The sequence below is a fragment of the Vipera berus genome (assembly GCF_964194415.1).
Source record: "Vipera berus genome assembly, chromosome: 1".
NCBI lineage: Eukaryota > Metazoa > Chordata > Lepidosauria > Squamata > Viperidae > Vipera > Vipera berus.
Genome location: NC_138202.1, coordinates 196,906,684 through 196,934,602, shown reverse-complemented (window position 1 = coordinate 196,934,602; position 27,919 = coordinate 196,906,684). Strand labels below are relative to the sequence as shown.

The 27,919-nt window shown below is 42.0% G+C and overlaps 1 protein-coding gene across 3 annotated transcripts; it reads right to left on the bottom strand.

The window, feature by feature from the left end:
* Window positions 1-798: 798 nt before the first annotated feature.
* Window positions 799-24,400, bottom strand: SLC1A4 (solute carrier family 1 member 4; the record flags this gene model as incomplete). Of its 3 annotated transcripts, XM_081345421.1 has the most annotated exons (9): window positions 799-1,351; window positions 2,297-2,431; window positions 2,958-3,152; window positions 3,670-3,903; window positions 7,004-7,170; window positions 11,390-11,449; window positions 12,689-12,751; window positions 14,192-14,234; window positions 23,687-24,400. In XM_081345421.1, 9 exons carry the CDS (start codon window positions 24,220-24,222, stop codon window positions 1,111-1,113), a joined length of 1,674 nt encoding a protein of 557 aa, XP_081201547.1. In that variant the 3' UTR covers window positions 799-1,110. The 3 variants fall into 3 exon arrangements, with proteins under 3 accessions (XP_081201547.1, XP_081201548.1, XP_081201549.1); XM_081345422.1 differs by lacking the exon at window positions 11,390-11,449; XM_081345423.1 differs by lacking the exons at window positions 3,670-3,903; window positions 11,390-11,449; window positions 12,689-12,751; window positions 14,192-14,234; window positions 23,687-24,400 and having other exon boundaries at window positions 7,004-7,143.
* Window positions 24,401-27,919: the final 3,519 nt, after the last annotated feature.

The following is a 27,919-nucleotide window of genomic DNA, read 5'->3' as shown; positions in this document are numbered from 1 at the left end:
GTTGGGCCTACTAATCTGAAAATTCTAGTCAGCCTTCCATTGCCAATGGAGGGTCCTAAGCAAAAAACATTAAAAGCCATAAGCCATACAATATGTTGACCCAGAAGATACTTTCTCGCAGCACCAGCAGCAGACATGACATCAAACTAGGATTACTGAAATCAATGCCTGCTTTGTAGCAGTAGTAGTACATATTCATCCTAGCCATGCATTCATATTTCTTCCCAGGAACAATTAAGCGTTAATATAAATTGCTGAGAGTGTCTCAAAAACAATTTCAGCTTCCTATATAAGAAACAATTATGGAGGTTACAACCCAACCTTTGCAGAGAAAGGCAATGGTTCAACTTCTTGCTGTTTCTTTTTTTGGTCCAGCAAGGTTCAACATACAGGTGGTTTGCTTAATTCAGGAAGAAAGCAATAAAAATGGTCCTTTTTAGGCTAATCTGGACAGGTGGCCATTAGCTCTCTCTATATAACATATTAGATAACATATTAGTTCAATTCCATTCTCCTTCAAAAGGGTTTGCTTCTCTGATTTATCAGACTAGAACAAAGAGCAATAATTTGGTTAGGGCTGACAAACTATGGCTACAAATCAAAATAAACTGATCTCTTAATACCTTTCAAACACAATCATGCAGGCTTGATGTAGTAAAATTACAAGAAACTCGTGTTTCTTTTCCTGTATAACTTCAGTTAACAAGACACTCCCCAAATCTCTCAAATTTAACAGTGTATCTTTTAAAGTGGGCTATTAATTTCATAGCAAGAAGAGATTTTCTAGGATGGCTATCGTTCAGTCACTACATTTGTGTCGCTTATGTTCCTCACATACACATAAGGATGAAGTAGCACTTTTTATACCAACAAAAGTTTTCGTTTTTGTCTCTCCCTCTCAAATACACACACACACACACACACACACACACACACACACACACACACACACAGAAGCTTGCACATATTTTGTACTGTGGTTAGCTACCACTGTGTTCTGTGCCATTGGAATGGAAGAGGACGTACCTGCTTAAACTCAGGGGACCATACAGACTCTATTCAACAAGTACTTTCTAATTTACAGTGCCCATAAGGTGCCCTCTTTTATATTCATAGGGCTGATTCATTAGATGTTGTATCTTGAGAACTAGATGGTGGAGGGGTGACAGCGTGAACTTTGTGTGTTACCAGAGGTGATGTTTCCCCATCAGCCTTGGTGTTGGGAATGGCATCCACACGGACATCACTAAGTTCTGTGTCTTTCTCCTTCGTTTCTTTTGGATTCAGAAAATCAAGAATCCCTGCTCCAAAGGCATCACCTTCTACGTTCACAACTGTTGTGGTCCGGTCCCTGATCAATAGGGAAAACATGGCAAAGTTTTCATTGGTGTTGATGAAATGCATCTTTAAACATTTTCAGAGACTCAGCCTATCTTTAAAAGCAACAAGTTTGAGAAGCGTCATTTGCTACCCTCTGTATTAAGTGATCTGTGTTCAAGCCTAAAAACATCAAAAAGCACAGCAAGCAAAGATGCTTTTCAAAAAGCAGACACCTCTGCCCTATCCTCCATAAGCAAAATTACGATCAGAAGCTCAACCTGAACAGTTTGCTAAAGGAGAATGTAGTACCATCCTGTATCCATCAGTCAGTCATTTTTGCTGGCCAGCAAGATGGGTGTTTCCTGCTGCAGAACTTGATTGTAAAATTGGGGACTAGACCAAAGGCAACTCTTTTTTAGCCCCTAACTCCAATTTTAAACACACCCCACCAAGATTTTTTACCATTCTTCTGAGGAAAAAGAACCTAAACAAATACCACATCCTCCTTGAAAAGTTTTGATGTTTCAAAAGTCTGCTTGGAGCAAAGCTCTGCTTCTTGTTCACCATAATTATGTTTGTCCTTTTCGTGACATGCAGCCTCTCTTTCACCTCATGCTACTTTAAAAAAAAACACCAAACCACTGCAAAACCTTTTCTCTCCCAGAAGAAAGAAGTAATTCTTTTTTCATGGGATTCGTGGTTTTTAATAGCTGATTTCCTCTGGTTAGCCCCTTCTCAACGTCAGAGAGCTTTTGTGATAATCAGAATGGGAAAAAAATACAAATTAACAATGTAGAGCAGTGACTTTCTTACTCCCTTCAGCATCAATAAACAAATTACGCTGTGCATGTTGCAACTGCTCTCTTATTGGTGAAAGCATTTTTTAAAGGTTGCTGCCACAAAAGGTTATTAAGATCCTTGATACTTTGAGAACCACCATATCCAAGAGCCAATGTGCACACATTTGTATACTTACACAATCCAGTCCACAGCCAATATGAGAGAGATGTCATTTGTGGGAAGTCCAATAGCCTCCAAGATAATAGCTATGGTTAGAACTCCTCCAGCTGGGATTCCAGCAGCTCCCACGCTGGAAGCAGTGGCAGTAACCCTGTCAATAAAATTATTTTTGGCTATGCTGAAATGTCATATTTGCTTTAAAATAACACAGAATCACATGCAGAGTTTATTCTTCTGTACTCGGGGAACTTTCATTCATTCTATATTACTGATGCCACACATTGGAGATAGGCTGTTTTCCAAAGCAACTCCAACTTGCCATTGTACATCGTGCAAATCAGTTCAATTGTGGTTGCATCAGGTTTCCCATTTGGGCATGCAACTAATCTAAATTATTAAAATGCGTCACGTTCAGAAGTGACTTAATGACATATCTAGTCTCCTTTTGCATTGCAATCCACAGCACTGTCAAGCCAAATATCCCTTTAGCCTCTTATTCTCTACATCACAATAAACTATAATCTCCTTCAAAGGAGAAAAGTACAACTCCTTTCAGTATTTCCCTGAAAGACATAATTTGTAAACAATGCTTCAACCAAAATGCAATGTGGCGGGCTAGAGTCAAATTGTTTCTCTGATTTTTCTGATGCACCAGAGCAGCTGATACTATCACTTACAGAATAGTAAAGATCTGTCCGATATTGAGGTCAACGTTGTTCAGTTGAGCAATAAAGACAGCAGCTACACACTGGAAAATAGCAGCTCCATCCATATTCACAGTAGCCCCAATAGGCAGAATAAATCTACTAATTCTTTTGTCTACTTTGTTGTTGTCTTCGATGCATTTGATCATTGATGGGAGAGTTGCAGAGCTAGATGTGATCAAGGAAGAAGCACAAGAACATCAAGTCCAGCAATGTTCCTGCAGCCCAAAATGTAAGTATTTGTCTGTCAGACTAAATAGATAATGTAACATTCCAGATACGTGCTGTTCCTGAAAATTAGGACAAAAGATTCTACTTTATTCATTTCCAAAACAAATGCCTGAATCTTATGAGAAAAAATAAAAAGGGAGTTTTATTCTACATTTTTTATTATTTCTATTATGTCTGGTTTAAAGAAACATTTTTACAGTCAAGCACCTTAGTATTCTCAAATTCTCTCTCTCCCCACCCTGTAAGACACAATAATATAGCCATTAAAATCTTTGCCATCGAGCCATATTTTACCATATAGAGACATAGACTATCTACACCCCATTCTGAAAGTCTGCTTTGCGTTTTAGTAAATGTAGAGTCCCTTGGTTTACAAGAAAAGCCATTGAGTTACAATATTACTCTAAATTCAATGTCGTCCTCATTTCAGAAATAGAAGCAAAAATCTACCAACCTGGAACAAGTAGCAAACGCTGTGGTGAAAGGAGTTATAAGACCTAACAGAAAAGTGAAAGGGTTTTTGCGTGTAACTGCAAAATAAATAAGGGGTAAAATAATCCCTCCATGAATAATGTGGCCAAGAATTGATGCAAAGATGTATTTTCCAAGGCTTGTCACCAGCAGGATAATATTATCCATTTCCACAATCTTGCTTCCAACTAGAAACGTAATGCCGAGTGGTACATACCTGAAAAGGAAGCACTGAATGTTACACTGAATGCTAAATAACATTCTAATTTTTGACAAAAATGAAAAAGTCAGCGATTTCTGAAACCCGCACTATGGGCCTCAATAAAGAATAAGCATCACATTGCCGTATAAAATTTCCTTCAGTAAATTGAATCCTTATCTCTTTTTCTTTTGTGGGACATTCACGTGCACATTTGCTACTATCCTTAAGAGAACCAATTAGATTGATTAAATTAAAGAATCTGCGGTGAACACAACATGTATTTCATATTCAAGGGATGATGGTGTAAATGAGGGCTATTTTCATAAATAATGGTTGAAGTAATATGTGAATGGGTTCAAAATGATCAAATCAGAAGATTCGGTTTTTACCGCTTTGGGGCTGAACATATGTAAGCTGAAGAAACAGTAGATTAATTTGGTCCAAAGTAGATTTTGTTGAGTGGACAGAAGTTGCTTTTGAGTATGGAAGGACAGAAGCATGTGAGAGATGGAAATTTAACACCTATAACAGTGGTGGCGAACCTATGGCACGTGTGCCAGAGGCAGCACTCAGAGCCCTCTCTGTTGGCATGCACGCTGCCGCCAGCAGCAGGTCCATCAGGCCACCACCGCTGCCCGGAGCAGGAGCCCTGCCCAGCAAAAAGGAGGCGAAGCAGCCGACTAGCAAGGTCAAGTAGAGGTGGTAGAGCAGAGGTCACCAACCACTGTCGATTGGCGGACTGGAAGAAAAGGGAGGGGGAAGCATTTTACATGCATGCGTGCGCGCACGGGGCCGCGAGCATGCATGCACTGCAAATGGGGCAAGGCTAGTGCCTGCGTGATACTAGCCCTGCCACGTTCTTGTGTGGTGCAGCGCCTTGTATCTGCACCCCACAGCGCAACGGCGGCCATTTTTACGCCTTGCAGCACAGTGGGCCATTTTTGCACCCCTGGCTTTTGCGTGCCAGAGGCAGCACTCAGAGGTGCCTCCCTGCCCGCCCCCCCGAGGGCACCACAATGCTGATGTGCCCCTGGCACTTTGCGATAAATAAGTGGGTTTTTGGATTGCTGTTTGGGCACTCGGTCTCTAAAAGGTTCACCATCACTGACCTATATTGTGTAGGTTTCCTGGGGCAAAAAAGCACCACAATTGCCTGACTTCTGGTTCTTGGTCTGAGGAATTTGTGCAGTGAAGTGATGGTAGCTTGAATGACAAACCAATTGAGTGGCAATGAAAAGCATGGTTGCTGTTCTAAAAGAAGCCATGAATGTAGGACACCCAAATAATGAATCTGGCCATTCAGACAAAACAGTGGTACTTGACAGATAGCCCTAATGTCCAAACAGCAACTCATTTGAGTTCAGCTGTTTAGCTGCTTAGTCTGTTCTCTCCCATCCAGATTCTTACAGTCTCAAGACATTTGGATGTCAACATACGATGTCAACAGCATCTTCCTATGCCCAGAAGTGACAATGCAAAGTTGGTATATCATCACCATATTGATTATATCACACACCAAATGCCAAAAAATCACTTCTGTGGCACTCCACATATGAGATGCCAATCTGGCACACCCCACAATTGACTGAAGGAGAAGAATCGCTGCAAAAAAGAGCCTACAGTCTCAAATTCTTGTAGGCCAACCAGTAAGATACTATGGCTGATTGCATTAAAAGCCATTGCTTGCACAGTTTTCCAAAGTCTTCCATTAATCAGCTTTCAGCAATTTCAAGACCTGACCAAAGGCTGTCAATGTCAAGCCAATGCCACCAATCTTAAGTGGTTAGAATAAAAAATAAAAGTGGCTAATTAAAAATCTTCCAAAGTGCCCAACCAATTTTAAAGAAAAAAATGGGTATCTATATGGGCAATAGCCATAGAAGATCTGACTAAAAACATTTCAGTTAAGTCTGGCTACCACTTTCGTTTCCTGCTCAGGAAAACAGAAAACTTCTTTTTACAAAGCAACACCCGAAGGTCTCTGAAAATGGTATGATATGAAGTGGAATGAATTTGCCGGAGTCCTTCTTGTACAATTTCAGCTTCCATGACCCTTTCATTCTGTAGAGATTTTGCATGACGAACTGCAAGTCCTACCTATGAGCTGGCCTTTTCAGAGCTGAATCAGAGAAGAAAAAGCAGCAGTCTGCTAAATATTCAGGTCAGTTGCACAAGGGACATGAGAGAAATCCAGGCCTTGACCGGTCAATAGCCTATCTACAACCCTCTTGAGTCAATATATATATATATATCAAGGGAGGGGGCAGTTGATTTGATTTACGCAACTCATTTTTTTATATCAACTTTCCATGTCACACTGGCAGAAGGAAGTTACAATTAGCTGATTCAGCAGAACAGGGTATATGTCCTTCCTAGAAACAACAGTTTGATGCACAACTGGTAATTCTGAAAAATTCCATGACAATAATGTTGTACATATTACATAAGCCATAAATGGGTAATTCTAAATGCCTTTGTTAAGAAGCAAATGCTACTGAATACAGTAAGTGTGTTGAATAAGCATGTTTAGGCTTGTACAATTAAAACCCAAAAGATATGGAAGCAGGTTATTTATTAATAGAGCCACATAACCAATAGGGTAGCAAAAGAAATCCAAATATTGAATATATGAACTGGGCTTTTAATAACTGAATATTTATGCTCCCTGTAATGCAACCAGCAGGGATTTTTATTGCGTTTCTGAGCATCTTTTTCAATAAAGAAATTTAGTTTCAGATGAGCTAGAAAAGCTATAGACTTTACCCACAAAAAAGGCCTACCTGATATTTGATTACATAGTTTTTACTACACTGCTCCTCCCAAGTACCAAATTAGTGGTTCACACTCCATGCCTGATAAAGGGAGGTACATAATAAACACGCTGAACATTTCTCCTTAACTTATTGTATATGCCACCTTTTATTCGACCTTAAGATTCTGCTAGGCAGGCAGGCAGCTGGCAATTGTCCCTCTCAAATTAGATACTATAGATCATGAAGACCCTTTAATACAGACTTTAGAGTTGAAGAGAAGGTAGTGTATATAGTAAATTGTATTTTAAATGGGCCCAATGCTGGGAAGTTTTTCAGATTGCAGTATTATTATGAATACTCACCACATAATCCAAGATACTAAGACCATGGTTGCCTCATTGAAAGAATTAAAGAAACGAATGAGTTCTTCTCCTTCAGGTCCAAGTTTTTTCAAAGCTACTCCCAAAACCAGAGCAAAGAGTACAAGCCCCAGAATATTCATTCCTTCGATTTCAGTGCCAACAGGGAACTGCGAATGAGATACACGTAGTCATACTGTTAAGTGTTTTAATGTGGTGTACCAATTATATGAAGCCAGATCTCCCTTTTGATATTAATTGCAGTTAACAAATGAATGGAAGCATCACCCAGAATATGATAAAAGAAAAACCCACTAGACATAAACTCTTCTCTGAATGCAGATGTAATCTTTTGACAGAAGAGATAATTTTCGTAAGAGTCTTCAGAATGAAGATGTTGGATCCTCATTATTTACCACGTTGACATAGAGCTAAAAGCATTGTGTATTTAATTTGTACTTATAGTGTAAGATTTTTAAGATACAAGGAGCATTTCAATTTGATCGTCCAGTTTGAAAGGAGGAAGTATCATTTACCTAAATTACTTGTTTATTCAAAGTGGTCCTTGATACCATCTAGTTATCTTCAAATATTTTGCACAGACTACAAAGGCAAATAATTATTTTCACATTATTTATGGGCAGGAGCAAGGTATTGCAGTATGTTTGTTGACTGAGGATAGGTTTGGGAAATTTGAACTAAAAGAACTGGCACACATACACCTCTTGCACACATTCAAAATCATGGCTAAACAGAACCTAAATCCATACAGTTTGGGACGAGTAGGGAGAATTATCTTTGTTCCACATTCCTCTCCACATTTATACTGTCTACCAAGTCAAAAGAGATAATTAACTGCAAGAATAAAATATATAGTTTTATTATTTTGTTAATGGGAATTGAAGGGATAACATTCAATATACCTATCCAAATAGTTAAAAGACTATTTTAAAAAAGAGAAGAAAGCAAGTAGCTAAGGCAAAGTATTACTGTATATATATAACATGGGTGTCAAACTCGCCGCATCATGTGATGTGTTGCGACATATCGTGACTTGGTTTGCATTGCTGGAGCTGGGGTGGGCGAGGTCTCTGTATGATGCAACCGGCTCATGGGCCGGCAGTTTAACATCCCTGGTATATAATATTTATGTTATTGTCACATCACTGAATGAAATATATCTTTGAGCTTCCCTTCCAATGTTTGTACAAGTGACTATTGTCCATGTGCTATAAGACAAATCAAACGCGTGAGATAGTCAGGGTAGACTTCAGTTCTTCCAAGCTGATTGTAGTATTGCTCAACCATGATACAGTATTTCTCCTACTGAGGTCCTGTTCAGACTTATGAACTTAATTTAGAAATATAGTAAACTGTCTTTCAGCTATAATTAACAAATGACGTTAGTAATAAGGTCAAAAGGCCTTTAGAATAATAAACTTGTGAAGAAGATACAGCGTTAATTTAAGAGCTTTAATTGAAATATTTTGACATTATAATAAAATATGAAGAAACATTACTTTGGGACACCTGCAAGCATGACCTCAGCTCCACTCCCCAAATCCTATACATCATGCAGAGGATTGATGTTCTGTTCACACAAGAAGGTATTCCTTTTGATCATTTTCTCCCAAAGCTCAGAAAAATTTAGGAATTGTTGTTTGGATTAGCAGCACTCTGACTTTGAATGCAAATGTTTACTGTTCACTGTGGCCGGCTGTCTTTAGCAATGACTAATGTGAAAAGGAGTAAAGCTCTTCAGTTAAGAGCTCCTCATCTCCGAGGACTTGAGGGAATGACCCATTTCTCCCATCTTTCAGAAAATAGTTGACAAACAAACCTGCAGTAATTTAGAAGACTGTCTACAAAGTCAGAAAGTCACCATTTGCTCATATCTAATTTATAATGCTATCCTGTATAGTTTATTAAGAATATAAATCAAGGGATCCTATAAATCCTGAAGTTAGTTCAAAAGTTAATGGGCATTAATTCCTGTTACGATTGTAGGATTGCTTAGAACTGTGCCAGAACAAACAAAGTGCTATTCTGGCAACAACCAGGAATTTTCCCACCATGTTAGTAAAATAAAAATTAGCTTTGGTAGGGTACAATGTTATACAAACATAAGATAATATTCCCAACAAAGGTATAAAAATATCTGGTTCCTAACATTATTAACCACAAGAATTTGCAAAAACAGAGATTCCCCGAGTAGAAATGGGAGCGGTCCTGTTACTTCAACAATGACACCAGGAGACAAGGCTCGGATTATGCCACTCAGTCAGGTGGAGAGAATTAGAATTAATCCCCCTCTTCATACTTCAATATCACTGAAAGTGATATTGTTCTGAAGTTCAGAGTATCCACAACTTCAAATGAGATGATTTTACAAACCAAACACATACTGTGTACACTATAAAAAAAACTGTTCACAAGAAGGCAAAAGCAATTCAGGACTCAAGGGCAGCCTAGCAATATCATGCTATGTTTGTAAGCTACCCAGATAATTTCATATAACCAGCATAATGCTAGGTGCCAAAATTCCACGTTGTTAAAACATCATTGTTAAACATTGTTAAATTCCACATTGTTAAAACATCCAAAGGGTACAATGCACTCTTATGAGAGAAAATAAAAAGAGAACAATTGTTTCATAGTAGTGTTACAGGTTGGGGGTCTAGTTAATATATTCCCTCACAGCTCCGTAGTTAATAACGCCAAGATTTTGTAAGAAAAGCTGTTGGTGGGGGTTCTTGGAGGCATGATTTGAAAAAATAATGTGAATAAGTGGGAACCATGCTGCTTACGTTAGAGCTACAAAGGCCACTGAAAGCATAGGTAACAAAATCATGACCTGGAGGGTAGATCTAATTTCACAGATGTCCTCGTAGGTCAGGTATTGGGGCAATGGATGAGTGAGAAAGACTGAACACTCCAAACGTGCTTCCTGGTGCTCTGTGCAAGATGAAACAAGAAGTTGTTGCTTCCTGCCTCAGCTGTTGCATACTTCCCATTCTGGGGGAAGTAGAGAATACACGTAACTCTTTCAAAGCTTCCATGAGTTGGGAAAGTGTAGGATAACACTGATGGAATTGGCAGGAGGATCACTTCCTACTGCCTCTCCCAAGGAAAGCAAGAGGCAGCTGGCGATTGTAAGTTAATGAGGGACTCTGGGGTGAAAGAGAGACCTCATTTCTGCCTTCAAACCTATCTGATTCTGCCCCAAACATTCAGTGATCTGGACTGTTTGATTTCTGTGTCTTCCCTCCATTACAATTCTTGTTTCCTAGAGTAACACAAGCAAAGGTGACCACGATTATTTGGCCAGTAAGCAGCACTGTGTGTTCTAGGCTGGTAAGGTTTTTTTCTGTGTGTTTTCAGACACAGAAAGGGCAAATGCTTTACTATGGGTGCCTCCTGTCAGTGGAGACAACAGGGAGATTTTGTGCAACTACAAGCCTCTGAAGACTTGTACGATTTTACCGGCTATACCATGTATAGTGGGCTATATAGTGTTTTCCTGAAATTAAGACCCAGTCTTATTTTTTATTTTTTGCCTCCAAAAGAGTCACTGAGTCATATTTTCAGGGTGTGTGTGTCTTTTCCACTTACCTCACGGCGACAGTGCCGACAGTCCCACCCAGCCGGCCCAACTTCTTCTGTAGCCAAAGGAGCAGCTTCATTCTGCAGCTGAGAATGGAGCTCCTTTCCGGAAGGCCTGTGAAGCCGAGAACCAAGCTACAGATTGAATCCATAGTTCGGTTCTCGGCTGCACAGGCCTTCCAGAAAGGCCTCTGGCTGTGAAATACAGGCCCAAGCTCCATTCTCAGCAGCAGAATGAAGCTGCTCCTTCAGCCACAGAAGAAGTGGGCCAGTGAGACAAGTGTCGATCCATGGGAGGCCTGGCTGCTGTGGTAAGCTCCACCCCTGCCCTAGCTTGATTTTTAGGTGTGCGCCTTGCTCCAAAACTAGGGCTTATTTTTGGGGTAGGGCTTATATTAAGCTCACCCCCCAAAAATCAAGCTATGTCTTATTTTTTGGGTAGGTCTTACTTTCGGGAAAACTCGGGTAATAGTAATATAATGAACAAGAAGGCATCCAAGTACTCAAGATTGCGTGAATGAGCACAATTCAGAAGTTGCCTCATTAATTATTTCCTACTGTTTTTAGCCTTCGTTACTTAATATTCCATGAGGGAACTAAAATAATGTGAATTACATAATCCTAAAGCAATACTATAGAAATACTGCTTCTGTTGTGGATTTTGGTTTTTACTCTGGGGCAATATAGCTATTTTACTTCATTCATAGTTAGAAGATGGAACAAAAGTCTAATCCTAAAGCAAGCATATATCAACAAAAACATTTCACAAAATAATCCTTTCCTTACCTTTTCAATAGTGGCATTCCCAAAGGAGGCATTTATTATTTCTTTATAATCAACAACGTACTGTTGATGAAAAATAACATTTTGATTACATACATATCACTAGAAAGCTGCTCTTGCTATACTCAAAAATAAACATTGTTTTAAAAGTCTAGGTCTAGGACATGCTTGGCAAACTGCTGTCTTCTCAATGTAGGGCTACAACTCCCATAATCTCTTAACTACCGACTTTATTAGTCGGTGCTGATAGGAACTGAAGTACACTAATATTTGGAAGGTCATGTGTTGCCCATTCCTATTGCCTGGACAATTTTCTTCTGTGTTTTTCTCCCCCCCCCCCCCCAGGGATGCTTTTCAATATTCCCTGAGGTACAATCTTGGGCATAGTCATTGAAAGGAGTGAGATTTAATTTTTTTTTATTGAAAAGTTTTTCAATACATTTTATCTTTAACAAAACAACCCCTCCCCACCCCCCCTTCCCAACCCAACCCAACCCTCCCCCCCTCCCCTTCCCGACTTCCCAGAGCTAAATACAAGGTATAAAAGTAGAAACAATCATAAACTACCATATGCTAACAACAATAAACTATTAGGTCTATCGCACTTTAGCTCTTATAAAATGACTACAAGCAATATAAATATCACATCAATACTTATTCAAATGCTAAATGAAATTTTTTAGTCCCATATTTATTCTGGATGTAATCAATCCATTTTTTCCACTCCACAATATATCGTTGTTGCGAATGGTCTTTCAAATACGCCGAGATCTTTGCCATTTCCGCCAGGTTAGAAACTTTTAAAGTCCATTCTTTTATAGTCGGAAGTTCTTCCTTCTTCCAGTATTGCCGTACTAAAAGTCTTGCTGCCGTAATTAAGTTCAACATCAACTTAGTGTCCGCAACAGTAGTATCAGTAATAATGCCCAGTAAAAACAATTGCAGACAAAACTTTATCCTTTTCTTAAATATCTTCTGCATATTCCACCAGATTTTAATCCAAAATGCTTTAACCTTTTTACAGGTCCACCATATATGAAAATACGTTGCATCTTCACCACCACACCTCCAACATTTAGGCTGGTAGTTCAGATACATACTTGCTAACTTTTTGGGATCTAAATGCCACCTATAAAACATTTTATAAAAATTCTCTCTTAAATTTTGGGCTTGTGAGTGAGATTTAATTTTGAACAAAAAAGAAGTGAATCCGGTTAAACAATAATTGTAATGATTCAAAGGATTAACTCAAAAGCGTGCATACTGAACAATAACATAAACTTTTCAAAAATCATTACTTACCTTTTCAACGGTAACATTGGCAATGGTTGAATTTCTAACTATAGCTTTATAATCGGTAGCATACTGTAAATGGAAAACATTGGTTTTATTAATAGGTGTGGTACACTGTTAAACAAATATATAGATTAAAACTATGTGGCTTGTGAAATCTATTTCTGGATTTCTTTTGTGTGAAACATTGAGAACTACAACATCATTGATAAAGTTATAGATGCAATTTGGTCATTTTTTTAAAATATAGAATGATGTTGCTTATGCATGAAAAACCTGAGCCTACGAACTGTTAAAGGCTTCCTGCATATCTGAAGCATTTGGTAGGAGGAAGGAATAAAAGCATTGTCATCAGGAGCTGTCACTTTGCATCGCCAGACTAAGCTAGGAACAAAAGAACGGGCAGTACAAGAATATTGCATCCAAATGGGGCAACATTAGCAAAAGTTTCTCCACACCGTATATCTGATTTCGTTTTAAAAAACACTTCTTGGCATTTTGGATTGCCGCTCATAGAGCTAATCACAGAACAGAAGGATTTCCTATTACCAAAAATGGAATTGGATCAGCTGAGAGTCAAGTGCTAGTTAACCTGCAGATTAAATGTGAAATTCCGTAAGAGTGCAGCACTTCTCACAGAGTTTGTAGCTGCCAGTGAACATAGTAATATATATTTAGGCCTGTTAGATTCTAACTTGGTAAAAATATATTTTATACAAAGGACTGTAGCTTATTTTAGGATTAGATTTTATTTTCTAAAATAAATTTCAGCAAATTTTATAAAGCAGATACTTCGAAGAGCTAATATTTAGCTTGTGAGACTAGGATCCAGAAATCTTTCTGGTCAGAGAAGCGAGTGCCTAAGAACTCCTTGTCATTTGGGAACTCCACCACCTGCATGGCCCAACGAAATGTGAACAATTTACAGAGGGAGAAAGAGAAACTCAAATCTTAAACAGTGGAGGAATAGGGTAAATAGATGGCACTTTTATTAGTGGGATTAAGGTCTAATCGTTAAGATTCTGTTTCAAAAATGTCATGGAATTTAAATCACACAAAAGGATGTGAATTGGCAGCAAGAGGTCCACAGAGGTCAATTCTTTCTGAGCTTGTTTAAAATTTACAATTCCAGATTAAGGGTTCTTATTTTGGCATACACCTTCTAAGCTTTATTGCCTCCCAGTTTTAGAGAATGCAGAGGGAAGACTTTGAAAGGCATGAAATTGCTTCACTATTATCAAGGATTCAAGCAACAAACTGCGAACAGTGAGAAATTCTTCCATTACCCTTGTTCAGTATTTTGAATTTCCTAATTATCCAAACTGGTAAGATCTCCATAATAGCAAGTATTGGTTTAGATACTCATATAATTCTGTATAGATTGACTCTCGTAAAATACATTTTTGTACTACCTATATTTTGCTATATCCTGCACAGGATCACATTATAGAAAATCTGATTGAAATCTCAAGAATCCAGAATAGATTTTTGAATAGATGCACAGATAATTACCGATCGAAAGGCTGCAACAATGAGATTTGATGGAAACAAATTTCTGGAAAAAAAAATACAAAAATTAGGAGTTGACAATAGTTTATAATCTTAATTGTTTGCACATTGGTGTAAAATAATCCATTTTAGGATTTAGCATTAGTTCATCATTAACAGGGCAAAGAGCTTTATTGCATCAGCATTTTTTAGGCCTTAATAGACATACTTGCCTTAACAGCACATTTCAAAGATCTTATGAATAATTAACAATTTTATTAATAACTGTTTTCTTCAGTGATCACATGACACTTCCTACAAAATTTACTAAACTACAGAAACTACAATCCATGGGCAGTAATGGCAAAAAAAAGAGTAAATCAGGGAATTATTCCAATTAAAAATGCAAAATAATCTTAATATCAAAATTTAGTCAGAGATATTTGTTTTCCCTATTTTATTTTTAACATGCCAAATACATTTATGCATAAATGGAAAAACATATATTCGTTGGTACCACCTTTACGGCCCTAAAGATATTTCTACACAGCTGCCAGTCCCACCCTTCTTACTCTTTATAGTAGCTTTACGCCTGTGCTAAGATATTCCTTCTACATTGCCAACTAGGGCTCCATCCAGCTGACCAATGAGAATGTGCAAAAAAGCAAGGGCTCTACAACCTTTTAATAAGAATTCCTGCTTCTCTGTTTAAGAAGGGAATTGATTTTTTAAAAATGTAGTGAGTACTTAAATATTGTTAAGTACATTAAATACATTTCTAATAGATATTCTATAAAGGTAAAGGTAAAGGTTCCCCTGCACATGCATGCTACTTGTTTCCAACTCTAGGGGCCGGTGCTCATCTCCGTTTCAAAGCCGAAGAGCCAGCGCTTGTCCGAGGATGTCTCCGTGGTCATGTGGCCGGCATGACTAGACGCCAAAGGCGCACAGAACACTGTTACTTTCCCACCGCAGTGGTCCCTATTTTTCTACTTGCATTTTTACGTGCTTTCAAACTGCTAGGTTGGCAGAAGCTGGGACGAGTAACAAGCGCTCACTCTGTTATGTGGCACTCGGGATTCGACCCGCCAAACTGCCGACCTTCTGATCAACAAGCTAAGCGTCCTAACCCACTGAGCCACCGCGTCCCTTCGATATTCTATAGTTCTATACAATTCTAAGGTATAATGTGTACAGTAAGTACATTATAGTACCAGTATAGAAATCAAATATCAAATGTATAAAGTATTCATAGTATGATATCCAATAGGCAAAGTTCAATTCATAAAGAAAGCCATGTATCATTGCAAATAGATAATTTTATTTCAGTCAACAACCAGCTTGAAACAAGGCAGAAAAGGATACAACCATAAAGAAATGGCATAGTATAAATAAAATAATGCAGAATGGCGCTCTATTAAGGCTAAGATACAATTAAAACTATTTAAGAACCAGATGAGAGCCAATTTGATATAGTGGTTAAGGTGCCAGACTAGAAACCGGGGTCTGTGAGTTTTAGTCCTGCCTTAGAACAAAAGCCAGATGGGTGACTTTGAGCCAGTCACTTTCAATCAACCATAGGAAGGAGGCAGTGGCAAGTCACTTCTGAAAACCTTGGCAAGAAGACTGTAGGAGCTTGTCCAGTCTCCGAGAACTGAACACCACTGAACAGAAAAAGAAGAAAAAACAGATAGGGAATCACAAAATTAATTGTAGATGAAGTGCAAAGGTACTGAATCTATGGGATAGCAAATTAACAATATAAAAATAAGGTATACTGTAAAAAGTCTAATAATCTAAAATATGGATAATTAGTTACATCTAGTAATTTATTCATACAAAACTGAAGATTAATGGAATAGATATTGCTCATATGTCTAGTTGCCTCTAGACATTCACAACTGCTGCACAGAACTTTGCTGTATTATGCATAAAAAGGCTTCTCTAAATTAACCTAAAATTTCTTCGATGAGTCTGGAACCTCTAACAATAAAGGGAAAATAAGCCTTCTTTGGATATCTTTGTAAAATTATCAATATAGCAGCAGAAGGAGTATGGATCCAACTGAACCATCACTACAAGGGTATGTTTGACTAGCTGTAGGAATTTCATGACTCTCCTACCATGTTTTCCTGAAATTAAGACCCGGTCTTAAAAAAAATTTGCCTCCAAAAGAGGCACTAGGTCTTAATTTTGGAGAATATCTTGCCTTAAGACCACCACAGCCTGGCCTCCCACACCCCAACACCTGTCGTGCCGCTGCTTGACTTCTTCTGCGGCTGCTTGCTGCCACTTGTGGCTGGACGCCTTGTGGAACATTGCGCCATTGCCGCTTCTCCCAGCAGGACGCCGCATAGCTCTTTGCGCCATTTCTGCTGCTCACGACAGGATGCTGCGTGGCTCTTTGGCAGCGGAAACAACCTGAAGTGCCACGTGGCGTCCTGCCACGAGCAGCAGAAACGGCACAAAGCACCATGTGGTGTCCTGCCGGGAGGAGCGGCACCGGCGTCCTGCCAGGAGTGGCACCAGCATAATGCGCTACATGGCGGCCAGCCACAAGTGGTGGCAAGAGGCCGCAGAAATCAAGGAGCGGTGTGACAGGTGTTGGGGTGTGGGAGGCCGGGCTGTGGTGGTCCTACCAGTAAGGTAAGTGGGTGTGGGGCGCGTGGGGCAGCTTCACCGCCCCTACCCCCACCCTAGCTTGATTTTTAGGGGCTTAGTTTTGGAATAGGGATTAGGCCCACCCCAAAAAATCAAGCTAGGGCTTACTATCGGGCTAGGTCTAACTTTGGGGGAAACAAGAGTATATAAAATTGCTGAAGGCAAACTATTGTATTTGGCTCTGAGGAAAAACTTTTGTTGAAACTGAGAGATCAATGAGTTGATGTAATTAGCTGCTTTTGAGATAGGTGGTTAAACCATGGATGGATTGGGGATCCTATATAATTACATTACTTTATTAACTATGAGTAGTACTAATGTTTCATTTGAATATTTCTGCAGCATATGGCATGTTTTTTTCTAGCATTATACCTTATGTGCACATGTGCATTATAGATGAGACAAGAAGTTGCTATGATACATTCCAACCAAAGGCTGCGTAAATCTACAGCATGAAGTTCTGCCTTGTTTCATATTGTCCACGTCCAAATCTTCTAGGATCAACAGATTAACTCAGATCTTCAATAAATGAAGTAATAATGCAACAAAACGTCAAACAGAGATTCACACGTTGGCTGCGTTCATACAGTTTACCTAACTTGGTCAGGTAAAGATCCAGTTGAGGCATTTGCATAAGTATGGTTAGTGTTACACTTGGTTGATTTTTTTATGCTTTATATCAGGGGTGTCAAACTCAATTTCATTGAGGGCCGCATCAGCATTGCGGTTGCCCTCAAGGGGCCGGGTGGGTATGGCCAGGGTGGGTGTGGCCTACTGGGTGGGCGTGGCTAGAGTGCGTATGGCCTACTGGGTGGGCATGGCCAGCTCTACATCGTTTGCATCAAGGGTGCCTATGGGGGCCTGGGCAGGAGTGGGACAGATCTGAGGGTCTCTGGCAGAAGGAGGGTCTCTGGGTCAGGGCCAAGGCAGTGGGGGCCGTTCCCTCACTGTTTCCAGGATGGCTTCACGGGCCACATGAAACCACTTCGCGGGCCGGATCTGGCCCCCGGGCCTTGTGTTTGACATGTCTGCTTTATATAAATCCAGCTTGTTTGGTTAGTTGTCCAATCAGTGCATTCAGTGAAGCTAGATAATAGGTCGATTTAGTAACTAAATTGAAAATACTGTTTGAATACAGCTAATCTATCCAAGTTCTGTCAAGCAGTATTGGGAAATGCCCTTGGATATGTCCCTAATTGCAAAGTGTACTATTACAAAATTACTTCATAGAAGACCACAGTAGAACATAGTAGAAAATACTGGAAAGAGGGAGAATAAAACTCATCAGAGGCATTTAACTCAGTCCTGTTACCAATCAACTTCCAAATATAATTTCTGAATTAAAAACCTGATTTACTCTAAGAGTACAGTAAATACAGAAAACTTTCTCCTGAGGATAAAAAAACTGCCATTTGCGCACTCCAAGAGCAAGCTAAATCCTGCTAAATCCTGTCCTAATGTTTAACTTCAAATCAGACCCATGCATCCCAAACATCACAGAAAATGCACCTGCAGAATTAACAGCTCTAATCTGTTGTCAAGTCCGTATCAAAAGTTAGAAGCTAATTCTATAAAAACAGATGGGAATAGAAGCTTTCAGGTCTATTGCACTCAGGATAAAGGGAAACAGAAAGATTGGTAGAACAAAAAGAGGATCCATTGTCTGAAGCACAGTTAAGCTGTCTGATCTCCAGTTCTATATTCAATTCATGCTATATGAACTTACCCATAATAATTAGGAAATGCTAAAGTCCACAACTGTCTGGACAACTGCCTTTAGCAGCAATTTTGAACTTTCCTGATGCTTTTACCTCTATTAATAATGAAAAGAAATAATTTAGATTTTCTAAAAGATAATGTTTTCTTGTAGATTCACTTTTATCCCATGGAATTTAAATTAGGCCATTCCTATTATTCTTAGAAAGCCTAACATCTGTGATTACAATTTCCCCCAATATCCTAAGCAAACCCGTTATACAGTATCTGAGCAATGTCCTATCTTCATATTGATATCTTTTTATTTTAGAAATCTATTATTTCAATTTTTTTTGCCTTCATTTATTGTACATAAAACTATATAAGGGAACATTAACCTTGAAGCCATATTTGCTGGAAGTATAAGTATGGTTGACCAAAGAAAAGGACCTCTATACAATTCTGTACTAAGATCCAGAGATCTAGATATAAGCAAGTACTACTTTAATCTCTTTCAGCCTTGTTCAGATTCAGAACAGCAAAATTCCCCCCCCCATGTCTCACGTTTATTTGCCAACACTTGTACCATTAACAAAATAATTTATCAAAAATAACGTTAGCTTTTACACAAGGCTCATTCTTTGCTAGAGACTCAGTTTATGGGAATGGAAACAATTAAATAATCCAAAGGTTTTTGTCCTTTGTTTTCTTGGTTAGATTTCTCTTAAAGTTGTTTGTTAACAGGTAACATATCACACGTCCTCTTTAGCACCAAGACAACCCTAGCTATTTTTCCTCATACACTAGTGCAAACTTTTTTCTCCCTTTATATTGTTTTATTCTATTATTATAACACACCAGTCGTACATAGCATTTTTTAAGTGAAAACAACTGATTGACCTGAACTGGTTATTGGAAACCTTCAAAGTAAATTGCAAATTAATTGGCTAGCAGTCACTTTGCAGAAGGAGATGGGCAGTATATAAATTTAATAAGTTAATACAAATTGTACAATTTTAAAGATCTCTCAAATACTGATACATGTATACTCACAGAACCTTTTACCTGAAGAACGTTCTTCTGACCAAATTGACTGGTGGTAAATTAAGAGCTTATTTTGAGGGACAGAAACTTGAAACAATTTATTAAATTGTTTGCTGCCCATCTCACTGTAATTTCCTTTAGTAAAAAAAACTAAATTAAATGTATCACCATGGGATGTGACCTGGTGGCAGATTCATTCCCTCCTCACCATGCACTTAAAGAACTGTAACATGGGGATTTCTCTGAAAGTGATCTGAAATTGAAGTTGTACAAAATTCAGCAGCCAGAACGTGAACAGGAAAGAGCTGCAGCTGCAATGTTACATTGATTCTTGATTGTCTTGATTACCAACAATGATTTCTGAATCCATATAAAGCTATCTATGGCTTCAGGGGTGTCAAACTCAATTTCATTGAGGGCTGCATCAGCATTGCGGTTGCCCTCAAGGGGCCCGGGTGGGCGTGGCCCACTGGCTGGGCGTGGCTAGAGTGCGTATGGCCTACTGGATGGGCATGGCCAGCTCTACATCGTTCGCATCAAGGGTGCCTATGAGGGCCTGGGCAGGAGTGGGACAGATCTGAGGGTCTCTGGCAGAAGGAGGGTCTCTGGGCCAGGGCCAAGGCAGCGGGGGCCGTTCCCTCACTGTTTCCAGGATGGCTTCGCGGGCCACATGAAACTACTTTACGGGCCGGATCCGGCCCCTGGGCCTTGTGTTTGACATGTCTGGCTTAGCTTCAGAACATCTTAACAACTATCTACCAAGAAATATTTCTCTGGCCTACAAAATTGTAGGGAGAGGATGTTTAGAATCCTTATCCTATTTTTTAACAACCCTATAGTCCCTTAATTTGAAGTACAGCAGGGCAACTGGATGGAGCTGTGCATTTACTGGCCAGATACCCTTCCTAAGACCTACATGGAGTTTGCAGCAGACTTTTTTTTTCTTTGTGCCCTAGGAGAGAAACATCTGCCACTACCAAGGATTAAACTCTCAACCTACTGAGTGGGAGGCAAGTATCTTCACAACTCGGCAATCATATAAGAAGTCAAAAAGGCATGGGCCCAAAGGGAATTCTACTCTGTAATGGCCTTGGTGATGTGGAACACCTGGCTTCTGGTGCTATGCCTGGTATGCTACCAACCAACCTTCCACAGGTGTGAATATTGTTTTGTTTAAACAGGTGTTTGGACCACCATTTTTAACGTTGATATGAAATTGTGACCTTGATCCAATTCATATCTAAGGGATGCTCTCACAAACAGGAGTTCTTAATATGCTTGCAACTTGATGTTATAGGACATGACATGCCTGTCTCCAACAGGAATAAGTCCCATCTTACTCTTTCTTCTCTCCCACAGGAAAATATAAGCTGTAATGTGAGGAATGTAAGTAACTATCCTCCCTTTTTGGCAGCAGCTAATGAAACAAAGCAAATAAATTCTGAGTAAAAAGATAAGACATCAGGTGTTTTCTTTTTCTTTGGGGATTGATTTGTCCTGAGAGAAAGACCATCAGGACAGCTGTTAGCGAAGTTATCTCATTGCTACCGATATAGTTCCCAGAGTCAGTCAGTCCTCCTGAATTATCAGGGGCTTTCAATTCTTGCACCAATTTTATATCACAAAAAGTCAGGTAGGCAACATGTTGGTCAACCTTATTCATATTGGGATGGAGCATCTGTTAAAAATAAAATACCCCCAAAATTAAATCCTGCCTTGTGATTATGATTAATAAATGCTTCACTATTCTTTTTAACTTTTACTCTGTGATCTCTCTTCTAAGTTTTAAAGAGCAACGGAGATAAATGCATTTAGTTCACGTTTCGATATCAATTTACTAAACATATATGCACCTCCCAATATGAAACCCCACAGTTATCTTTCGATTTTTATTATTCTGGATTATACAGAGCAATTCTCTCACAAAGAATGTATTGAACAATATGCACACCTGAGAAATTGCAAGTAAAAAGTCCTATGTTTCCAAATTTGATGTTTACACAGTAATGTTTACACGGACAAGGAAATGGGATAACAATTTGTCCCAAAATTTAAAATTTGTAAAAAAATAAAATAGATATGGTCTTTAAACTTTATTCTACAATGTACCTTAGTTTTAACCATTTTGATACACAGAGAATTTCTCCATCCATGTACAAATAAGTATTGTCTGTTGGCATGCTTACTCTCTAAATGCCATACAACAAAAAAGGTTTATTCCTGACCAATACCAAGTTTGGTAATTATTTAACTAATCATCATGATATCAAGCAGGATTTGATATCATTTTCCATTAAAATCTCAGGGTATACTTAACCAGCCTCAATGCAAAAGCTACACATTCTGAAATAACAGTTTCTGTTTTATGTAGAAGTGAACTGTCCTCATATTGCTGCTACACTTTCTGTTGTAGAGTCCTAGTTATAGTTGATTGGGAGTAAGAAATTCTAACAAGTCAAATTAGCAAAGGATTCTTCACTAGATGTTTCTTCTTCCCAACCCAACCCAACCCTACATCCTCAAATCAACATAAGATAAGCAACCCATAACATCTGCAAAGTAACTCAGTGATGAGTAACCTGAATGGGAGACCATACAAGAGCAGGACATAAGCACAATTTTGCTGAAATAAGACTTTTCTCAACCCAAAAAAATTAAAGATTAACATTTGCAGAGCTTTTAGCAGATTGAGTTTTCTCAGATACAGTCTAAGATTCTACAAAAGCCTAAAAATTCACATGTGAATACTTATCTTACATGTAGTTAGACTTTTGCATAGAAATGTTATTGATTATATCATATATATCCCTTGGCTTTGAAGGGCCTCTGTTTATCTCTCTTTTCTCCCAATTCCTGTATAGACATCTGTAAACTGAAATTATGCCTATGCCTTATGAAATGCCTCCAGGTCTTTAAACTTAATACAGTACCATAATGTACCTGTTAAGTAAATTTTGAAGAGCCAAAACCTGCATGTTATTAGGCATTTTAATTTCCTGATCCTATATTGGCTACCTTTCATATTCACAAATCCTTATTCAGGACCTTTTCCATTACTGTAATCAACATTCATCTTCTGCTAGCATTTCATCAGCTTCAAGATCTTTGCAAAGATGGAATACATACTAATTTCTAAGTTCATACTAATAGCTTATAGACAAGGGCAACACACTAACTAAATAAAAATAAGAGATTATTTTAGCAAAACACTCCTATAAGCAAAGGAGGAAGGCAAAGTACAATGTAAGTAAGTCCCTTCTTATCTTCCCCCAAAGCCAGAGTCAGTAGAATCTAAAAGCATCAGACAGACCTGGAGGTAAGAAATAACTTGGCATTTTCAAAAGCCAAATATCCTAGTATCCTCCAGGCATCTTGGACCATTAACTCCCACCAATACTACATATTAGAGCCTTGGTGGAGCAGTGGGCTAATGCCTCCTTAAGTAACACCAGCTGCCTGCAATTAGTGCAGGTTCGCATCCCACCAGGCTCAAGGTTGACTCAGCCTTCCGCCCGAGTGCCGCGTAACAGAGTGAGCGCCTGTTACTCGTCCCAGCTTCTGCCAACCTAGCAGTTCGAAAGCACGTAAAAATGCAAGTAGAAAAATAGGGACCACTCCGGTGGGAAGGTAACAGCGTTCCGTGCGCCTTTGGCGTCTAGTCATGCTGGCCACATGACCACGGAGATGTCCTGGACAAGCGCTGGCTCTTCGGCTTTGAAACGGAGATGAGCACCGGCCCCTAGAGTCGGAAACGACTAGCACGCATGTGCGGGGGAACCTTTACCTTTACCTATATATATATATATATATATATATGTATATATATATATATATATATATATATATATATATATATATATATATATATATATATATATATATATATATATATATATATATATATATATATATATATATATATATGTATATATATAATCAATATTAAAATTAGGAGAGTTGCATTTCCAAAAATAAAAATAAAAATTAAAGAGAGAAGGAGAACAGCCTCCCTCGCCTCCCACCAGGGAGCTAATGCTCAGCCACGATTCCTCCAAGTCCACCTCTCGACTAGAGAGCTCAGGAAGGAAGTCTCCCCCCCCCCCGCCCCGGATTCCTTACCTTGCTAGGTCGAGGAAAGAGTCCACGGTCTCCTTATTGGTGGGCATGGCGCCATCCAAGCCCAAGTCTTTGCTATTGAGCTCCCCGGCGCCGACCCCGGGCTTGATGATGAAGGCCAAGGCGACGGCGAGCGCCGAGGCGATCAAGGTGGTAACCAAGAAGTAGGCGACGGCGATGCCGCCCAGCTTGCCCAGGGACCGAGTGTCCAAGCTGGCTGCTCCGGAGACCAGACTGCAGACGACCAAGGGCAGGATGATCATCTTCAGCATACGGAGCAGCATCTCTCCCGGAAAGGCCAAGTAGGTGATCTGAGCCCGGGTGAGCGGCATTTGCCTCATCAGGGCGCCCACGGCCACTCCAAGCAGCACGCCGGTGACGGTCAAGATAACGATGCAGTTTTTCTTCAGGAACCGCCCGAAGCTCCGCAGCTGGAAGAGCTTCAGCCGAGGCTGCTTGACACCTTCCTCTCCAGCCTGGAAACCGCTTAGCACCGTCGGCTCCAGAAAGCCATTCCGGCTCTCGGCTGGTTTCTCCATTGCCGGGGTCGCTTCCCAGCTGGCGGAAACCGCTACCCAATCCGAATCAGAAAAGGAGCGCAGACCGGGAAAGAGGCGCCGGCTGTGCCGGAGAAGTTTGACTTAAACGCCTCCGGCGAGACCCTCTCGGGGGCCCTTAGACAAGATCAAGCTCTTTCTAAGCCGCCGCGTGCTCTCGCCCCACCGAGCGCCTTTTATGCACGAGGCGCCCGCCTCACTCACGCCCCGCAGCGCGAGGCAGGCGGCCAGAACCGGCGGCGGAGGCGCCCTCCCTCCCTCCCTCCCGCTCGACAAGGCTGATGCAAGGCGAAGGCGCTCTGGGCTCAGCTCCGACCACCCCCCCCTCCCCAACGCTTCCCACCCGGACCGCTCCTCCAATCAGTCACTCGGGCGCGCTAGCCCCCTCCTCTTCGAGGGGGATTCTGGCGAAAAGGGGGGGCGCTGAGCGAAGGAGGAGCGCGAGGGAGGAGCGAGCGGGCTAGGGCGCGAGCGGCGGGGGGCCATTCCTTCGCCAGAACCCGCCGGAGGGAAAGCAAGCGCGCGCCCTCACGCGCGCACCCGCGGCGAACGGGGGACGGGGTGGGGACGTCCTTGGGAGTTTTATTCCGGCAGCGTCCCCTCGCCTCGCCCGTTTTCCATAAATGGCGACCACAAGGGCTCCGAGGGTCGCTAGGAAAGCGTCGGGCTGGGCAGCGCGCGCGCGCCGGTTGTCAGAATAAGGCGGAAACCCGGGAAAAACGCTGCGTTCCTCTGGACCGCACCACTTCGGCTTCTAAGGAGGAAAGCGGTTCTGAACCTTTCGCTCCGCCTCAAACGGTAATTTCTTTTCGATTTAGGGAAGAAGAAGAAGAAGGGAAGGGAAAAAAAGCAGCAAATGAAAGAAATGCTTCACTCGCTGGATTGCTTCGCCCGAGGCGTAGCTTCGTTAAGCCGGGATAAAAAGGACCCGCCGTGCGTTTCTTGCCGCCCGTGATCTGAAATGGCGCAATCCTTGGTAGAGTAACCTTCCGTCACCCGACCTTGTTTTATCCCTCCACGCGTTGGTCTGAGCCTGAGGGAATGCCAAGCTCGGTGAAACCGGACTCCTAAGCAGCAGCAGCAACAACAGCAATAGCGGCAACAGCCGGGATATACTCTAGCTCGGAGGACCGACGCCGCGCTCGTGATTGACGGCGAACGGCGCGGCTCAAAATGAGCTCCGATTGACGCTCCAGAGGGGCAGCCTCGGAAAGGCTGGGCCTTCCGTCTGCGATAGGCAGCAGGACCAACCGCCAAAGCAGGCAGGCAGGCGGGCAGATGTGCACCTGCTAAATGCCTCATCCGAGCTCTGGGCTGCAACTGGACCCACAAGACTCCGGGCAGCTGCCTACAGGCTGAGAAATGGGAAAGCTGCTTTTCTTGGGTGGGCAGATGATGTGGTAGCAGAGGGTGGTTCACCTGACCCTGCCGGATTTTGTTGGGGGCAGCAGGAATTTTTTATTTTATTTTTTTATTTTAATTCCATTTATATCCCGCCCTTCTCCGAAGACTCAGGGCGGCTTACAAACTTAGCAGTAGCCTTCATTCTATGTATATGCCTGCTTATTGTAGAAACGGAAAGCCCAGGGCCTTTTTTTCTCATAGAACGCTCAGAACGGAGTTCCGGCACCTTTTTTTGGATGGAACCTTGTAGGGTAGGCGAGGCGGGTTGTATGACAAGTGTGAGTTCCGGCACCTTTTTCTTTTACAAAAAAAAAGCACTGGGAAAGCCATTCCTTGCAGCTAGACACCCCCCTGGGAAGTAGCCAGGCCTGCCAAGAACAGGTGCTTCCTTTCCCATCAGTGTCTGGGCCTCCTGCAGGAGAGAACAGGGCCTGCAATCTTCCAGGCCATACATTCTCTAGCCAAGGGAGAAAGGGGAGATTGCAGCAGCTGCTGCTGCTCCTTGCTTCAGCTTGCCTGCTCCGCCAAGGAGCAGAGGCACCTGCCAGTTCAGCCCTTGACACCCCTCCTCCCCTATTTCCTCATGGGGCGTTCTAACACTCCTCATTCCGCCAAGGATAAGTAGGGAGAGCAAGCTATTCGGATGGCCCCAGATCTCCAGTCCTTTCGCCGCGGCCTCAAAACACTCCTTTTCCACCTGGCTGACCTGGACTGACAGGGATTTTAATTATGTTTTTAATTTTTAACTGTAATTTTTAACTTATTTTAATTTTAATTTATTCTACAGGGGCCATTAATTTAATTTTCTTTTAACTTCTGTATTGTATGTTATTGTTAGCCGCCCTGAGTCCTTCGGGAGATAGGGCAGCATATAAGTCCCAATAATAAATAAATAAATATTCTTTGCCATCTCTCTTGACTGCTGGGTAAAATTACCGTATATACTTGAGTATAAGCCGACTCGAGTATAAGCCGAGACCCCCAATTTCACCCCCAAAAACTGGAAAAAGTTATTGACTCGAGTATAAGCCGATCCGCCGTTCTGCAAGCCTCTGCCGCCAGCAGAGGCTCGATCCGCCATTTTGCAAGCCTGAATACACAGGAATACCCTGTGTGGCCGCGGCTCTCGGGGAAGCCCTGGCTGTCAGCTTCCTCGCTCCACGCTGCCATTCGGGGCCCGCGCGTTCCCCGGGCAAATCGCGGCGCCCAGCAGGCGAGGAAACACGCCTGCTCCAGTCGCCCCCCCTTCCCTCAGGAGACGCGAAGCAAGTGACCGCCCGGAGGATCGCGCGCACCTCCCCAAACCTCCCCAAACGTCGGCAGGTCTCCGTTCCTCCTGCCGACCTTTGGGGAGGTTTGGGCGCCTCCCCAAACCTCCCCAAACCTCGGCAGGTCTCCGTTCCTCCTGCCGACCTTTGGGGAGGTTTGGGCGCCTCCCCAAACCTCGGCAGGTCTCCGTTCCTCCTGCCGACCTTTGGGGAGGTTTGGGCGCCTCCCCAAACCTCCCCAAACCTCGGCAGGTCTCCGTTCCTCCTGCCGACCTTTGGGGAGGTTTGGGCGCCTCCCCAAACCTCCCCAAACCTCGGCAGGTCTCCGTTCCTCCTGCCGACCTTTGGGGAGGTTTGGGCGCCTCCCCAAACCTCGGCAGGTCTCCGTTCCTCCTGCCGACCTTTGGGGAGGTTTGGGCGCCTCCCCAAACCTCGGCAGGTCTCCGTTCCTCCGCGCAGACCTGCCGACCTTTGGGGAGGTTTGGGCGCCTCCCCAAACCTCCCCAAACCTCGGCAGGTCTCCGTTCCTGTTTGGGGAGGTTTGGGCGCCTCCCCAAACCTTGGCAGGTCTCCGTTCCTCCTGCCGACCTTTGGGGAGGTTTGGGCGCCTCCCCAAACCTCGGCAGGTCTCCGTTCCTCCGCGCAGACCTGCCGACGTTTGGGGAGGTTTAGGCGCCTCCCCAAACCTCTCCAAACCTCGGCAGGTCTCCGTTCCTGTTTGGGGAGGTTTGGGCGCCTCCCCAAACCTCCCCAAACCTCGGCAGGTCTCCGTTCCTCCTGCCGACCTTTGGGGAGGTTTGGGCGCCTCCCCAAACCTCGGCAGGTCTCCGTTCCTCCGCGCAGACCTGCCGACGTTTGGGGAGGTTTAGGCGCCTCCCCAAACCTCCCCAAACCTCGGCAGGTCTCCGTTCCTGTTTGGGGAGGTTTGGGCGCCTCCCCAAACCTCCCCAAACCTCGGCAGGTCTCCGTTCCTCCGCGCAGACCTGCCGACGTTTGGGGAGGCGCCC